The sequence below is a fragment of the Populus nigra genome, chromosome 7 (assembly GCF_951802175.1).
Source record: "Populus nigra chromosome 7, ddPopNigr1.1, whole genome shotgun sequence".
NCBI lineage: Eukaryota > Viridiplantae > Streptophyta > Magnoliopsida > Malpighiales > Salicaceae > Populus > Populus nigra.
This window is the reverse complement of record NC_084858.1, coordinates 14221331-14240058: the sequence shown is the minus strand read 5'-3', so window position 1 is coordinate 14240058 and position 18728 is coordinate 14221331. Positions and strand designations below refer to the sequence as shown.

At 33.4% G+C, this 18728-nt stretch overlaps 1 protein-coding gene and 1 pseudogene across 1 annotated transcript; both read left to right on the top strand.

Annotated features, from left to right (window-relative positions):
• Positions 1-6108: 6108 nt before the first annotated feature.
• LOC133698920 (LOB domain-containing protein 40) lies at positions 6109-7763 on the top strand. Its single transcript, XM_062122031.1, has 2 exons — positions 6109-6552; positions 6877-7763. Exons 1-2 carry the CDS (start codon positions 6363-6365, stop codon positions 7578-7580), a joined length of 894 nt encoding a protein of 297 aa, XP_061978015.1. The 5' UTR covers positions 6109-6362; the 3' UTR covers positions 7581-7763.
• Positions 7764-9757: 1994 nt separating this feature from the next.
• LOC133700213 (KH domain-containing protein At4g18375-like) lies at positions 9758-16351 on the top strand (annotated as a pseudogene).
• Positions 16352-18728: the final 2377 nt, after the last annotated feature.

The window sequence follows — 18728 nt, the reverse complement described above, 5'->3', positions numbered from 1 at the left end:
ACGTTCAAATTCTTGCACTGGGTGGCTATATATATATATATATATATATATATAACTTGAGCAAATTGTCTTCCTATATGAATATCCATCCATGGACGAATTCGGGGAAATGGTAGAGGAGTCTTGATAGTGCTCTTGAATGATGAACAAACCATGCTTTATTCTCGCCGAAAGGATTGACAAAGGTTAAAGCTTGAAGATTTGGCCACCAAACAAAAAGATTTTTGATATCTTTTGTTCTCCCAAATTAACTAATTAGCCAAATATGAAAGTATAATTTAGCTATGGTAATTTCATCAAATTATAACTAGCGATATTATATTACTTATGTTTAAATTTATTTAAAAATATACAACTAGAAAGAGAAATTTTATGTGATAATATTTTTATTATTTTTTTACATCACGGGGTTTATCTACTATTTTCTCTGTATATTTTTTTAAATAAATCTAAAAAATAATTAATAAGATATCATTACAATAACCATAAAATTTTCCCTCCTAGATCCTTCTTATAGCCATTATTGCAGATTTTGTATTGGTATATACTATCAAATTCGTCATAGAGCAAAGATTTGTCATTCATTTTCAATTTTTTTTTCCCTTGAGAGAAGTTATCAAGTTGAGTTGTTCAGTCAAAAAAAAGAAAAGAAAGGGGGTCAATTTTTAATAATTATGTGCTTAAACACAAGTGGTCAATTCAATTTAAAGTTTAAAATAATTCAATTCTATGCATCTAGCAATATTTATCAAATTCCCATGGTTAAAATAAACTAACTCTACCTATTATAGAAAAATCATCTCAATGATCAAGGATTCAAGAATGATTTCCTAGATCGATGAATATATAATTATCTTTTTTATTAAATGATTTTTAAAATGGAGGTTCAACGGGTTTTGAATTATTTAATGAAAATAATCCCTTTTTATTACATTACTATAATTGAGAAACCTCAAAACTATATTTTATTGTAATTATAATTTTAAAAGTATTTAGTTAATTAATACATACCATAATTTTATTGAAAACTCTTTCTTTGAACCTTGGCTACAAAAAAAATTATAATTTTTAACTTTTTTAAAACTTATTTTTTCAAATTACATTCTCAAAAACTAACACAATGTTAAATACATACTAAATCTGGAAGCTATGTCCCAACTCATTGTGTTTCTTTTACGTGAATTTCACCCAAACAGAAGTAACACAAGAAAAGCAACAAGCATAAAAATACATAATTGTGCTGAAAAATGGATCATACAAAACCATCGTCACACTGTAATATCAGTTGGAACTCTGCAAAAATAAAAAAAATATTAATAAAAATTAGAATCGTCATCTAATAATTAAAAAAAATTAAAAATCTTAAAAACTAGCACTGGTTATAGAGATTCAGAAAAAGGGCTAATTATGCTGAAAATAAAGGCGACATCACCCTATCACATCCTTTTTTATTAAATATTATAAATTTATCTCTGCACTATAACTATTATCCACTCGGATTTTTATTGGTGACTTTTTTTAGTGTCATTAGATTTATCTCCTCTAATTATTGTTTTTGAAGATACCAATAATATCATAATTAGAGCTTCACTTTATTTCCAGGTCTTTTTCTTTTGTTTCTTTCTTTATTTTACCTTTTATTTTTTCAAGAGAGTTATTTCATCTATATTTTTAAAAATATGCTAAAAAAACAAAAATAGCACAATTTTGGAAGGTTGCATTTAATTAATTCCAAGAGCATGCGGCAATTGGATTCATCACTGACAATCTGAAAAGTGATTGCCACGCGCTGGCTTCAAAAATTGCATGGCATTCTTGGACACTATTGCATGCGACTTGCAGCACTTTTATCACCTGGACTTGTCCACGTGTCGTGTCGATGGCTTCCAAATGTAACGGAAACCATCTCTTTGTTTTTCTTGTTAATTTATTGGCAACCTCTCTCTCCATCGCCGTGTTAGATGATGGTTTGGTTTCACGGCATTGTTCTAGGTTTTGGTTGCATCAGTTCCCAAGAAAAGGTTTTCGACTCGTATGATTAATTGATGTCCACCCGAGTTGGAGATTGCTAATCGCCAGCCGCTAGAAATAAATCCGTCACGAAAATATTAACAAAATCTAAACCACTTTTTTTTTTTAAAAAAAATACTGTTTACTATAATATTATTATAATAACGATTTTACCATTTTTTGATATTAAGATTTTTTTAACCAAATGCATTAGTTATTACCAAATAAATATATTAAAATAATTTTTTTTGCATTTTAAAAAAATAATAAAATGGTTAAAATACAATTAAAATAATAAAATTAGCGTCAAAGAGCAATTGCCAGAAATGAAAAATTTGATATTTTCACACATTCATTATTATCATTAGATAAGACTTAATTTGGTATCTAATCATATATAAATAAAATAAAATAAAATAAAAACACGATAAAATAACAAAAATACTCTTTAAAATATAAATATTAAAATTTCAAATTCGAGGAGAAGAAAAAAAAAATATCATAAACAAAAAATTCGATGCTTTTGAGCCACATGAGATGCCTTACAATGAAGGGTTTATTGCGATGGTTACAAACACCGCCGCAAAACATTGTCTTTGACGATTGGATGATCACCCACGCATGACTAGAATGGCATCGAAGACGCTCACGTGCAAACAAGTGCAACACACTCATTAGATTTTTTTTTAAAAAAATAATTTTTTTATTTGTTAAATTATCAAGCAACCCTAAGTGTGTCTCAATATTAAAAAAAAAAATTACATAAGCAAAGGATGAAAACACTTGTGAGCCGTAGCATAATTCATGTTTGCTTTAAGAGTAAAACGATCGTTTTACTATATATATAGAAAAAGACCAGAGAGCCCTTAACTACAAGTTTATTTTATTTTATTTTTGTTTTTTTAAATCGTGTAATGGGGCAGTGCAGAGGACAGATTAGAGGAGAAACATCTAAGCATATAAAATTCTTAGCTAGAAGCTTGCGGTTTCACATTAGATTCTGCAACTGGTAATAAATTAAGATCATTATTTTATGCGAAGGAAGCAAGTTGAACCTTGAGACGGGGGCCAGACGCCCTTGGATAAGGAAAGAGAGAGCTCAGAAAAAAAGGGTCAAGTCCAATAATTTAATCTAGAAAAATAAAATAAAATAACAACATAATCACATGTCTTTGTCTTCCAAAATCTTAGCAGCCACCTATTCATTAAATATTTAATAATTACAGTATGATTTTAATATCTTACAAATTAATAACTTTGATTAAATAGTATTCTTGTTTGATTTCAATTTTAATTTGGAATTTAAATTATATCTCAATTGATTTATTTTACTTGAGACTGTATTAAATTGATGTTTGCTTACAAGTTTTTGGAAGGTTTTGATTGGTTGATGTAAACAAATATATAAAAAAAAACATTATTTTTATATATTTTTATTTAAAAAATATCTTGCATCACCGTAACAAATATACACTTAGAAATTGAATTTGTATCAAGTACACCTCTACAAAAGACTTATCCCATAGTTATTTTTATGAAAATGGATATTAAAGTAGTTTTTAAGATTGTGACAACGGTTTTTTTAAAGTATTTTTTATTTAAAAATATATTAAAATAATATTTTTATTATTTTTAAAAATTTATTTTTGACTTCAATACTTCAAAACAATCCAGAAATAATTTGAAACAAAAAAATAAAAAATAAAAATAGTGTGTTGATAATTTTTAAAATTTTTTTATACCAATATATTAAAACCATTAAAATCACTTAAATAAAATTAATTTAATATTTTTTTAAATAAAAAATACTTAAAAAAATAATATCAACCACCGAAATAAACACTCCCTTAAATCATATAAGTTGAGTCCGGTTCGGTTTTAAATACCTTTTCAATAATGGGTTCGGTCAATGGACCCAAACCCACAAATTAATTAATAAAATAAAGAGAGAAGGTTAACTTTGAGTTTTAACTGATCTAAAAGTCTAATCAGATAATCCTATGTGTAATTAATTCAAGTTGTTAGTCATGTGTTCGAGGATAAGCACAAGGAAACAAAGCGAAAAAACCCACTCCAAAACCGATGGCTAAATTGGTCATGTAGTGCGCCCACAGTCCCAAAACAACACACACAAAACCAGAAACCAGTTACTTGTTTTCCCTATAAGCGGTTTCAGCACACGACCTCCCGAAAACCGGGAGCTTTAGTTTTTTCTTTTTTTTTTTTTTTTAATACCGGGAGCTTCTCGTGGACCCAAGCGCTCTTTTCCGATTATGTGGCGATTCGACCGAACTCTGACACCAGTACGTGGATGCCACGCGCTTCATCTTTTCTTCTTAAAATTTGGATCCACTTGCAATCCTGCTCTAACATTTTCCTTTTCTCTGGATACTTGTAATATTTTTTTCAAGGGACTCTTTTGCCCTCGATTTTCTTTTAACCAAACTTAGGCTCCGTTTATTAATATTTTTTTTTAAATAATAGAACTTACATTATTCAATATGTACAACGATTACTGTATAACATGATTTTTTAATTACATATATATACTTTTAAAACTTCATTCTTCGAAATTCATAAAGTTTTTTAACTGAGTGTGCGCGCGATGTCATAATAATTTTTACAATTATAATTTTAAAAAATAAATATAAAAAAAATATTTTTACTCGTGATTTAAAAAAAATATGCAATTAGTTAAAATTGTTATAAATGAATTTTTAAATGTAAAATAAATAAAAATAAATTTTTTATAAATTAAAAATTTATTATATTAATTTTTATAATATCAAAATTTGAAATATAATTATGTTTTGAGTCCAGTGCAAACAACATAACTATTTAATTAATTAAATAATTTTTTTTCCATGATTAGATAAATAGTAGAACTTGTCATAGTCTCTAAGTTTGGAATGTGATTCCAAATCTTAAAAGTAAGAAACACAATTCTTTTTGCTTTATCTCGTATTTTATATTTTTTTTTGTAATCGATCAACTTTTTAAAATTCCATCAAATATTAAAATTGTACCAAATTAAAAAACTCTTGCAAATTTAAAATAGAGGAAGAAATTTGTATCTCAGAATTTGATATATAACATGAACATTTCTTTAAGTTAAAGTATCCAATCAAATAAATAATAAAAGATAAAAAAAATATTTACGTGGTTAAATCATAATCTACTCCTCAAAAATAAAAGCTATAATAAGCTATATATATATATATATTATGTTTTAATTGATGATCTATTGAAAATATAATGAATGATAAATATGTTATTTTAAAATAACTAAATAAATCCCTTGAATGAATGCCCCAACAAATTTTATAAATTTCTCTACTAATTCTTATAATTTTAAAAAAACTAATATATTTTTCAACAAAAATAATAAATAATATATTAAACATATATATATTATTAACTGATTATTTAACCTCAATTTTTTATATAATATTGTTATTTAAACTTATTAATATATTATGATGCAAATTTATTTATAAGATTGTGATGTGAATATATCGATAATTTGTTTTGAAGTATCAGAAAGAAAAAAAAAGTAAAATCAATATGATTATTCAAAAAATTAAACTAAATAATTTTTTATAACAAAATGATTAGCATTTCAACAACCACATTGAACTATTTTTCAATTGATATTATATATATATATATATATATATATATTTTAATTAGTAAAAAATATTTATTGAAATTTTAGTTTTAAATTAATTTTTAATTTTTTAATATTAAAATTAAAAAATATTATTCTAATACATCATCAAACTAAAAAGTTAATTTTAAAACAACTTATAGTGCACTGTGCAACCAAACAGTTTCAACTCGAGAACTGTAACGTGTTTTAGAAGAAAAGAGTGTAATTTAAGATCAATTGGAGGGTAGATTAGTAATTAGAAAGTCCAAATAAGAGCTACAAACAACTAGCCCATGTTGTCACGCAATGCAGCAGCACCCCCTTATGGCAGAGCACCAAACAAGCTATCCACCATTTGGGAGTTCCCCTCACGCTCTGTAAGTGAAAGTAGCCATGAGACATTTTAACATTTTAAAATCAATATTAAAAGATGGAATGGTGGCGGTGGTACAAAGTACAAGCTCCAACCTCCTTGAATGTGGAAACCAGTGTTTCGGATGTTAAAATAAATAAGTTCCGTCCCTTGTATCTCTAATAAACCCAGCGGCTCTTCCTCTTCTCGACACATACACGCCCAACACATCCTCTTAAATACCCACTTCTCTCTTTCCCTCTTCCCTCCTTCAACAACAAAGATCAAAGACTCTTCTTTTCTCTAGTTTCAGTAGTATTGTCGTCTTTCGTTGCAAAATTGGAAGCCAAAATGCGGATGAGTTGTAATGGATGTAGAGTTTTACGCAAAGGTTGTAGTGAAAATTGCAGTATTAGACCTTGTTTACAATGGATCAAGAGTTCGGAGTCTCAAGCTAACGCTACTGTTTTTCTTGCCAAGTTTTATGGCCGTGCTGGCCTTATGAACCTCATCAACGCTGGCCCTGAACATCTCCGTCCTGGTTAGTACATATATTAAGAATATTTGGGTTGTCGAAAAATCTACACAACAATAAATGTTTCTGAGAACTTAGTAATTTTTTTGTAACCCTTTCAATTTTTTAGGTAAAAAAATCCAAGTTTAGTTCTTTCTGGTGCAAGAAACGACTCAAAGTTCCTGGTTTTTTTTTATCTCAACAACTCAAAAGTTTTTGAATGCTTGTGAAAATTGAAGAATTCTTGATGACCCTTTAAAGTTTTGATGTAAAAGAACTGGCCCTAAGCTAACTAAGATAATTTTATGATGCCTCAAAATTGATGGCTTTTCTCTATTTTTTTTGTGACAGCAATTTTTAGGTCTTTGCTTTACGAGGCTTGTGGGAGGATAGTGAACCCAATTTATGGATCAGTTGGGTTGATGTGGTCGGGAAGCTGGCCGCTTTGTCAAGCAGCCGTTGAAGCCGTGCTAAGAGGTGCGTCGATAACTCAAATTAACTCTGAAACCGCAGCTAATGCTCAGGGACCCCCGCTGAAAGCTTATGATATACGGCACGTTTCGAAAGATGAGAACTCGGCTGCCTCAAACGATGCAAACCGTGTCAGGACTCGGTGTCGAGTCGGGCGAGTTGTGAAGCCGAAAGCTAGCAAACCGGCTTGTGGTGGTAATGGGTTGGGGTCGATCGTTGTTGACATGTCGGCGACACGGGACGGCTTGACTCGGTCCACGAGTCACGAGTCCTCGGTGAGTCACGAATCCGAGTTGGCAATGGTGGACGGTGAAAGCAAAGAGACGGACGAGAGCATGATGTCTGTGGAAACAGCAGAGGATTCATTGCTGTTCCGATCCGAACCGGAGTCAAAGAGCGATTTGGCGACCCATGACGCTGCGAGCAACGAAATTGCCGGGCTTGGGCTGGACTTGGCTCTGGGCCTTGAGCCCGTGTCACGAGCGCATCACGTTGTTCCGGTGAAGAAGAGGAGGATTGAAGCTCTCGGGTCTGGTGATATTGACACGTGTAAGATAGAGCTGGGACTTGACTACGCGGCTTGAATTGATGAGAGAGCCCAAAGAAAACGCGAAGGAGTTTTTTTTTTTTTTTTTTTCCGGGGGTTTTTCCCTCGGTGTAATTTATTCTGTTTGTTTTTGCGGCCCTTTATGGTGAAAATAGAGCTGTACAAACCTGGTTTTTACATGGACGGAAACGGTAAATGATCAATAGAGGGATCTTTTTAACCTTCGAGCAATCAAATCCATTTGATTTGTTTGTGGGGATGGGTGCGATTGCTCCCAAGAGTCTCCTTCAACATCTGTGTGGATGGAGTGCTCAAGCGATTCAAAAGTAATGGCTTCAACTGTTCAATCTCGCCGCTAAAAGGAGAGTCTTCAATGGTGGTTAGATGTCATGGGGACTCGTGTGCCTGTACTGCTAGTTTGATTTTTCACGTTTTACTGGAGATGGAGTTTCAAGTGAAAAGCTGTGGAAGACTCTTAACAGGGCTAACATTTGACTCTTAACAGGGGGGGGGGGGGGGGGGCTGGGGGTTGCTGTGCTGTCTATGTCAGGAGGGCTAATTTTGTTATTAACACATTTTTTTAAATTTTTTTCCAAATAAATGAAAAATGAATGGGTCAAATGGTACTGTTTATACATGTTATGTTTTAAAAAACACTATGATATTGGAATAATAATATCTAATAAAAAATATTAAATGGGTATCTAGTAAAAATCATTAAATAGGCAGAAATAATTTTAAAATTATTTTAACAAGATAAATCTAATAACAACAAAAAAATTATTGTCAAAATTATTTTTTGATGTTAATGCATAATGTATAAGTTCACTTGGGGGTATTGTTGTTGATTTTTTTCTTGAAGTTCTTGAATTATTCTCGTTGAATTTTTTTTCAATGATAGCAAGAAACTAGTATAGCATTTTATATTATCATAACAATTATTTTTAATTTTTTTAATTTTAAAAAATGTTAAAATAATATTTTTTAAATATTTAAAATTTATTTATTTTACTAATTATTTTTAACTTTAATAATTTGAATTTACTGCAAATTTTTTTATATAAAAGAATTCTGCGTCAGGTGGCCTCAACTGCTCTGCCACATACATGCGCATGTCTTGCACATGTACAAAAGTGGGTGTGACGTGCACTGTTTTTGATGGTACCTTTTGCTTAGGTTCTGTATTTTCAGTTTCCCATCATGGGAAGAGGCATGGCTCCTATCCAATCAGGAATCAAAGCCGTTTCCTTGCCCGGTTGCCCCTCTCTCTCGTTCGGTAATTTGTTCCTCGCCCAATCCAATCAATGTTTTTATTGTTTTTTAAAATATTTTTTATTTAAAAATATATTAAAATAATATTTTTTTATATCTTAAAAATTATTTTTTATATTAATATATTAAAATGATTTAAAAATACGAAATTTCTTTTACTAAAAAACAAAAAAAAATTAATATATTTAAAAAACACATTTAAAATTTAAAAAACAAACAAGGTTTAAGTCATTTCAACCCCGTCTTGTGCCCCACTGCCCCCTCCTCCATGCACATGCTAGCCAGGAAGAAGCCCAGTAAGTCGTTTCACTTTACTTGCAAGGGACTTGATTTAGAATTTTGTTTTTAAAAATATTTTATTTTTATATGTTATAATATAAAATAAAAAAAAATTATTTTAATATATTAAAAAAAACATTTTGAAAATAAATGGTTGACACACTCTGAAATACATCTTTAAGAAGTGTTTGTTTTAACGCTTGGGTTTGTTATTTATTTTTTCCATTTAAAAATATATCAATTATTATTTTTATTTAATTAATAATTTTAATATATTAATATTAAAAAAATCTAAAAATTATCATTTTAATAATTTAACAATTAAAAAATATCATACACTATATTATTAAACACACGTGTCATAAAGCTACATAGAAGGTAAGAAGCTCATCCCACATGTTCAGATGTGTGGGATTGTTTTACTAGGTCTTCCTTTCCTAGTTTTAAATTTTTAATTATGTTTCGATCACAAAAGTTTGTCCAGTTAATTATAAGTGGTATTGTATTGCTTCAGGGTATAATAATAATTATTTTTAAAGTATTTTTTGTTAAAAAATATATTTTTTATTTTTAAAATATATTTTTAATATCAATATATTAAAACAATCTAAAAATAAAAAATAATTAATAATTTTAAGCATTATTTTTTAAACTCAAAGAAGGGGGTTCTCCATTGAGAGTTCCACCGCTGCCATCTCTAGCTAGCGGCAATTTGCTTCAACTCTCTCTCTCTCAACACCTCTCTCTTAGGTATGCGCCTCTCTCCTCCTCCTTATCACATTTTACAAAACCCTAAGTTTTTGATTCTTTACTTTATTTTCTTACAAAAAGATCAATCACGAGTTTATAGTTCCAAATTTTGAGTCTAATTAATATTTTTATATATATAATTTTGTTGAAGAATGGATGGGAATAGGTGGAAACTTTTCAAGAAACTGGTAAATACTCAATTTAAAAGGAAAGGGGTGAGTATTAGTTGTAGGAAAGGAAAATACGAAGAATTATCAGAAAATTATCTTGATGATGGTACTGTTTATAGGATACTGTGTCCGTCCAGAGAGATTTGGAGTGTTATTGGAAAGGGCGGGAATATAGTGAAAGGCTGAAAGCCTTAAGGGAAGAAAGGCAGTCCAAAATTACTGTTGCTGATTCAATTCAGGGTTTGGACGAGAGAGTTATTATTTTTTATAGTTCTTCTGTTAAACCTCCGATAAAAAATGACGATGAGGAGGAATTGGAGCCACATTGTGCTGGCTGGACGCGCTTTTGAAAGTTCATGACCGGATTGTGGATGATGATGATAAAGAGAATAATTTTGTCACGGCAAGGCTTCTTGTTCAGAATAATATGGTAGGTTGTGTTTTAGGAAAACGGGGAGATGTTACTCAGAGGTTAAGAAGTGAGACTGGTGCAAACATACGTGTTCTTGCTGTGCTACGGACACTGATGAATTGGTCCAGGTAATATATGATGTTGGTCTCTCTTTTGCTTCATCGGGTTTTTATTGGACATGATACTGGCACCGCATTGTTATTTCTTTTATTCCAATTCTTTTTCCCCAGTAACTGAATTATAGTTAATATGTAGGCTTTTTGGCCGACTATAATTTGTATTAGAAGTGGATGATAATTGATGTTAACATTTGACAAATTACCGAAGCTGTATGTTGGTATTATGTAGTAGTACAGATTTTGGCATATGAGTATTGATCGTGAATGAATATGAATCATGCTAGCTCTCTCTTTAATTAGCCTGTCTTGAGAATTGTAAATCTTTCTTGAACCTTTTCAAAGAAAATATCGATTCGACTTTCATCATGAGATCACATTAAAGGCATGTCTGCAGATTGATGGTATTGCATTCTTGTTTGTTCCCAAGGTAGAACTCCGTTATATGCATGTTGGAGAAGGTATGTTGTTATTGTGCGTGGATTGCTCACCAGGGGAAGGTGTGCTAATTCTTTTATTCCTTTTTTCCAATAAGCGTTGTTGTTTTTTGGGCTCTTGGTCCTAATGAGTTCCTGTAGTTGTGAGGCAGGATAACTAGTTGTTAAGTAGGAGGATTCAGGAATCTCATTTGCACTTGTATCTTGCATACAAGAAAAAAAAGGCTTAGAGTCCTATTCTGTATAGTCTGCTCTATCACTTGATTATCAACACTACAGAAAAATAATTGCTAAGTTGAAGACCCGTTAGGTAGCGCCTATTTTTTTTGTCCCGTTAAGGTTTTTGGCTGTGCCTTCTGGAGACTACTTGCCAGTGGTTTGGTTCTGGATAATGAGAACACGTAATTAGTTTTGGGCTTGCAATGCACTGAGCCCACCCATATCAAGTTGCAGTTTTAGCATCATTAGGAACGAATGTAAAGCCTAGTCTTTTTAGGAAAGAATGCAGTGTGCAGCTTTAACTTTTTTTACTGCATTATACCTCAAGTTTGTGATTTTTTGATACAAAATTAATGTAGCTCTTGCAATTGCAGTCTGATCTTTCTAATAATTTTTTGAGTATAAAATGACATCTGAGAAGAAATACCTTGGTTTGCAAATTGTCCTTTTCCTCTTCAACCTTTGATGATAACTGCAGCATAATGGATTTAAGAAGTGGCATCAAACACTTATTTGAAGTTTATAGTCAATTATGTGAGACAGGATATGGAAATAGTCTTTCACTGGCTTCTGAGAGGCTGATTCTCAGTGCTTTTTTCTACATGAGCAAAGTTAATTGAGATGCCCAACACAACCCAAGGACTTAGCAAAATCTTCACCGGAAGGCCATTAGGATTCTTGGAATTCTTTTAATGCGTATGCCAATAGTTGAATAAAGTAGTATCACTAGATAAAGTAGATGAGTGCCTCATGTGGAAGATTGTTGGGTTGATTGAAGTCACATAAATGATCTGAAAGTTACCAATTGAATTTTGATATGACCATATCGTCCAGTGGATTGTAGTGTAGTTGACTCAATACCTAAGTGGATATGTTAAGGTTTTTTTGGCTAAAGACTTTTGGCATTGACATCTTTATGCTTTCTACTGATTTCACTTCTAGATTTCTTACTTGAGTTCTGCCTTGTGAATCAGCATAGTGGAATGCAGGTCTTCTCAATAAGATGGGTCTTCTTTGGCTGTTTGTACGCTTCTCATGAGCAGTTGACATAGGAGCTCGCCATGAACTGTCCTCAAAGATGTGATAATTATTTCCCTGATAGAGCTCAAGTGATCTGCTTGACTGAATGTTCTTTGTATTGGAAGGAAGGTTGTAGTTTCAAGTTTGAGTTTGAGAGATACATGCAGAAATGAGTATACCCCTGCAAGATCTTAGCGTACGCTGGTTAAGTCATGACAGTTGCAAAGGATGAGGCCAAACATGCAGAAGAGGTGGGTGGACAGACCTTTCTCACGTTATTGTTATATCTAGTTCAGGAAGACTGGCATAACTACGGAATTAATAGCATTTGTGAAGGACATTTATTTTTCTATTTTGACCTCTTTCCCTGTTTTCTTTGTTATATTATTTAATGTGTTGTCTGAGTTGTTTCATATTCTTTACTGTGTCTTCAATAGAAGATAGATGGGGTTTTCCCTGGCATTAGTAGATACGCTATTCATAATTTGAAGTTCACTTTCTCCATTGAGCAACCTCCAGCCAGATTATGAGTGGTACCTCTTCCCCCTTGAAAAGGAAGAGCTATGCTATGATCCTGTCATATAGCCTTCTATTATCATATGATTTGACTATTTACTTAACAGCTACATATTTTCTTATGATTTTTTTCTGTGATTGGGTTACACCCTTACCCCCATTGCATTATGCAGGTTGGGGAGATTTCTTTTATCCCTGTTTGATAATTTTGAAGCTATTTTTTGATACTATATCTAATCCTGGCAGAATTTTGGTGGATAGCCCTGCATATATATATGGGAGCACAAGTGAACTAGTTCTTTTTCTCTTTTTAACTGGTTTATTCTACAAATTTGTCCTTTATGTAGGAAGAACCAGTTCAATAGGCTTGGCCATAATGATAATGACATCTAGTTCTTAGATTCATTAAATTGTTAGTTTGATTGCATCCTGCTCTTGGTGGTTTCATTCTGGTTGAATTTGACGACAAAGATTTTCTCTCTCTGGAGTTTAAGATGGTGGATTGCTTTGATAGGATTGGTGGTCGTTGCTTTTCGAAAGGCTTTATAACCTGACCAATTTCCATTACTGTTGTATATTTTCATGTTTTTTCCCTAGAGACATTGTAATATTTCTCAATGCTTAATGAGTATCTGGTTGGGGTAGTATATGTGGTACCTTTCTCTGAGCTTTAAGTTGGCAATACTATCTAACAGGTTGTTATTACGAGGGCTTTAGAAGTTAACATCTATCCTGAGTTGGATTGATGTATATCACATACAAAAGTGCCGTAGTACTTCCTGGACCTTTAAACTGCTGCTAAGCTGAAAGAATGAGGTGGTATGGCGTGTGTCTATTGCATGCAAGAAACTGCACTGAAACAGAAGTTTAGGAGGGTTTGTTCAGTGTGCACATTACAAGAAGCGAACTTTTTCTATCCATAAGGATAAGGTGACTCTGGAACAGAAGTCTAGGAGGGTTTGTTCAGCATATACATTACAAGAAACAAACTTTTTCTATCCATAAGGTGACTGATCATGCCTCATTGCATGTTGTCAAGTATTTGATGATTGTGTGAGCTCACTGCTTTTGAGCATTTGGATGCAGAAGCATCATCATTTGCACTGGTGTGCACAGGGACATGAGTACAAACTTGATTGCTGCATAATTATGTTATGATGTTTTATTATGGAATCATAGCAGTGTGCGTGTGCGTGCCTTGCACATTACTTTTTGTAACATTGCAAATTCATGTTTATGAAATGTTGCATGTGGATTTTCCCCTCTTAATTAATCTATGGAAAACGTGGAATTTTGTTGAAACTCCCTACGGTGTGTAATTTCAAAAGGTAAATTTCAGATCTCTGGAAAACCAGCTGTGGCAAAGAGGGCTCTTTATGAAATACCTGCTCTATTGCATCAGAATCTGTGCAAGGACAAATTTCCAAGTGTTTCAGGGTCTGTGGAATCCAAGATCACAAACCATTGAAGCAATTCTTCAGCTTCAGAATAAAACTAGTGAATTTTCTGAAAAGGGTATGATTACTAGACTTCTGGTTCCGTCAAGCAAGGTTGGCTGCATTCTTGGACAAGTAAGTCAAGATATCAATGAAATGAGGAGGTTGCAGGCAGAAATTCGTGTATACCCCAAGAATGAAAAGCCTAAATGTGCATCTGAAGATGAGGAGCTTGTACAGGTAATGAGGTTGAATGCAGCACTTCACAATCAATATCTTTTGCTGATTTTGATGTTTTAACTGATGATGCTCTGATTTTTTTCCCCTTTTCCTTGGAGCTTGGCTATTATTTGAGGTAAACTTCATACTGGTTTTCTCAGATATCTGGAAATTATGGTGTTGCTAAAGATGTTTTGGTAGATATTGCATCTGACTTGGAGCAAGAACTTTGCATGATGAAAATGCTGGAGCAGAACCTGAGCGTGCTGGACCTGTCCCGGGCTTTGGGCTGGCACACAACTTGCCAGAATAGGACCCCCACCATCTGTTATGATATTCTGGTGGATATGAACCTCTTGAGGTAATTTTGTTTCTTTTTCCATCTTTGTGTACTTTATATGCTGACTATGTGACTACCTGTTTAAGTTTTTTGTGATAAATTCAGTGACGAGGGTTTTAGATTGTTCTTGTTGGGAATTATTGTATTTCTACCACACTCTGGGCAGTAACTTGTACTTTTAAATCTGTTTTTCTGTAGTGATTTAATTGAATTGAGACAATATCTTGATTGAACATAGGCCATAGTTCCATAATGTATTTAGGAATGTCTGAACCAAGACAATAAATTGATTTATATCCCACAGTTAAGGGTGCTTGAACTGTTAAACAAAACTCTTCTTTCTTCTGCTGCAAGTCCAGTACATGCTGTGTTTGTGTGTGTAATGTGGACGAAACACAGGTGCAAGTCCAGCTGCTATGGGGTATTGATGATGTTTCTATTTTTGCAAGTACAAGTTAGCATTTGAATAATAATGTGATTGAGTTCTTTGTTATTCTCCAAATCTCAGGTACCCAAATATGAAACCATGTTTTGGAGGCTAATAACTTGCCTAATATGAACCATGTTTTGGAGGCCAATAACTCACATAATGGAATGAATTCTGTCATTAGATCTGGAGGGTGTGATGTTTCAAGTATTGACGAGGTATGTTCTTGACATGGCCTTGTGGTTTAGCAGAAGCATATAAAATTGGTGAGGATTTGGACTTATTTTCTGATACAAGTCTTGGTTTTTTTTGCGTTCATATCATGAGCATGGGACAACCACAAAAATATCACCCATGATTTCAAATTGTGCCATTGAGTTTTATGAGCTTTCAGGTTTTTGTAAAGTTCATCAATGATCGTCTGCTAGAGTCTGCTAGATGATTGATGCTGCTGCTAATAAGTGGTTCCATTAGCTGGTGACATGGCATATCAGATCAACATAAATATATATCGTTTGACACATCAACAAGTGACACTGGCAACTAGTCCATGCCTCCATGTGTTTCGAGAATTCAGAAATCACAACAAGTGATACAGTTAGCAAATAAAACTGCCTTCTGCCTTCTGCACCAGTCTAGAGTTACAACTGCAGATTGAGTTGGAACTTCCCAGTTGTATGAGTTCTCTCACAGTCTCGCCTTTCTCCTGGTCTTTTTAAGCTAAACTCATCCCTGAACTCTTCTTGATCTAAACACGTAACCACTACTTAAAGAAAACTAATAACTGAGTATTCTCATACATGACCCGCTTCCTGCTGTGTCTCTCTTCAACGACATCCTGCTTCTATTTATGTTGCTCAATTGATTCATGGTTTGACTATCATGGTTTTCCTTGGACTCATCATCCATGCTTGATCATGTGGGTATATGTTGATTGTAGCACTGGCCATGGAGCTGGCCTTGCCATTGGCAATATTCCTTCCCTGAAGGAATTTACACTGCCAGTACTATACGTAACTAGCATAAAGCATTGTGAATAATGTCTCTATTCCGGTGCTTTCAAAGCAGTAAAACTGAAACATTTGATGAAATTAACCTTTACAGTTGAAGGGATTTTTGTAGTATGTTGTTTTGCTCTGTACATTTGTATCAATCATTTGTAATATTTTATTTCATAAATTTTATTTTTGCAAAAGATTCATAAATTTCTTTATACAAAATGCAGGTTGTTGGAACAAGGTTGAAGCTTTTACATCCCATTATGGTAGTTATGAAGTTCAGAATCACGGATCTTCTGAGCATTTGACTGCTGCACAATGTCTTTATCGAGCTTTCATGTCTTCTGGTGGACAGAACATGAATTCCCACCAGGGTTCCTACCAAACCAGCGTGTAACTTCCCAGCAAAGTTCATACCAAAGCATGAATGCTCACCAGCGAGATGCCTATCAAAGCATGAGTGCCCAGCAGGACCCCTACCAAAGCATGAAATACTCAGCAGATCACCTAACAAAACGTCCATGCTCAGCAGAACACCTACCGGGACATGAGCTCGGCAGAGCCCCTATTAAAATATGAGGGCACAGCAAAGCCCCTACTCCATGACTGCCCAGCAAGGTGTCCACAAATACTAATGCTCCACAAAGTTCTTCCAATAACAGTGCTCAGCAAGTCGCTTACCATTACCGAGCACCGACTTTGATTTGCCCATTTTGTATCAGGATTTGTCATATAGTGTCTTAACAATAATAATTATTGGGAAAAAAAAGGAAGGTTTCTTAACTACAAACGGCAGATAGACCTGTCAGCAGGACAGGATGCACAGCGATTGTTTTAGCTGTGACATTATCTTGGGGATACGTGAGTGGAGGTGCAATTTCGGCTGGTTAGTGCAAATTGTTAACTTCTGATTAGAGAAGACAGGATTTTTATTCTTTAAAATCGACAATCAAATATTTTCTACAATCGAAATCATTATAATCTTATCAGGAAGAGAAATCTGTTGGAAATCCATGTAATTCCTGCTGCGGTTCCATCCTTCAATGGCATGCATCAGAACCAATTTAGATTCAGATGGTTTGGTGACCAGGAGTGATGTGATTATTGGTTGTCTCTTCAGTACTTCGAGCTCTGTTGTGGATGTATACCAAAAAGCTAGCTTTCTTCTAAATGATTCAAGTAGATCTTGAATGGATTGATATGATCTCTTCAGAAAAGGCATCAACAAGCTTTACAGCTCAATATTTATCCTTAATCCATTGCAGACGACCTGTGCGTGTGCTAGGTCCCGAGTTTTGACACAAACGCCAACAAGTCTCGAGTACCCTTGCACCTTCTAGGCTCCATTACAGACAACTGGTAGCACATTGCAATGGCACATCCATGGTTGACTTGGTATGAAGTGGGGCTGAATTTGTACTGAAAAGTACAAGTTTGATCACGTATGGGCCTGGGTCATTTTGCACATGCAATACAAGAAATGGATAAGAGTCTGGTATCCACTACTCATCAGCAACCAGAAGAAATTCGAGATAGATGGTATCCTCAATAAACAAGTGCACCCTCAACTTGGCCACTTAATCAGAGGTATTATGGCGATCCATGTTGAAGATTTGATCTTGTTTGCATTATAATTATAATTCTATCTAGTGCTGTGAAAATTACTTGTTGATTGCCCACAAAAGGAGTTGTTGTACAGTGGTAGAATCTTGTCATTTCAAAGCAGGAACACAAGAACTTGCACCACAACAGGAGGCATCACAAGCCATGTTTGATAGACTGCCATAAATTGAGTGCACCCATGAAATCATGCAATCAGACTTGTCCACATGAAATCTGTCCTTAGTTATTGTAGTGTCGAGTTTTGTGACACCCTTGACTCAATACCATAGGGCCGACAAAAGTGTCCATGACTGTTGAGGCGAGAATTCTGTCAGCATTTCACTTTGGATTCACTAAGGAAGACTTTCCGAGGGCATCATTGTTTTTGTGTATTTTGAATCGTGTGAGAGTCATGTAGATGTCTACAAGTCACAGAAACCTTAATCCTCAACTCAGATTTCCTGTGGGCTGCTCTTCCAGAAACACAGTATTGCATCATGTTGAATTGCTTCCATGTGTAGTTGAACATGATCATGTTTTAGCTTGCCAATAAACTCCATGTTTCTTCCCTTGATAAATAGTGTGTGATGCATGTAAGCTTTGTAACAAGGAATTTGCAATGAAGAATTTGCTATGAAGGGTTCGATAAACACAGATGAATTAAGGTAACTATTAGCCCAGATTGTAAAGTAGCATGTTTCTAACATGAAATTTAGTCATATTTCTTACATTGTTTTCAAATTAGCTTTCAACATTAAGATCAAGTCTGTTAAAAGACATAGAAATCGTTTTATCACCCTTTATCATAAGATCTGAAACTTGAAAAATTATATGGAAATCAAACCCACTTACAATTAATTATCAAAACACTAAAAAATAGTGGTGCTTTTTATTTTTATTTTTTCAATTTTAATCTCAACCTTTAATATTTAGTTTGTTTGATAGGTATTAGATTTTATAATTTGGCTTTCC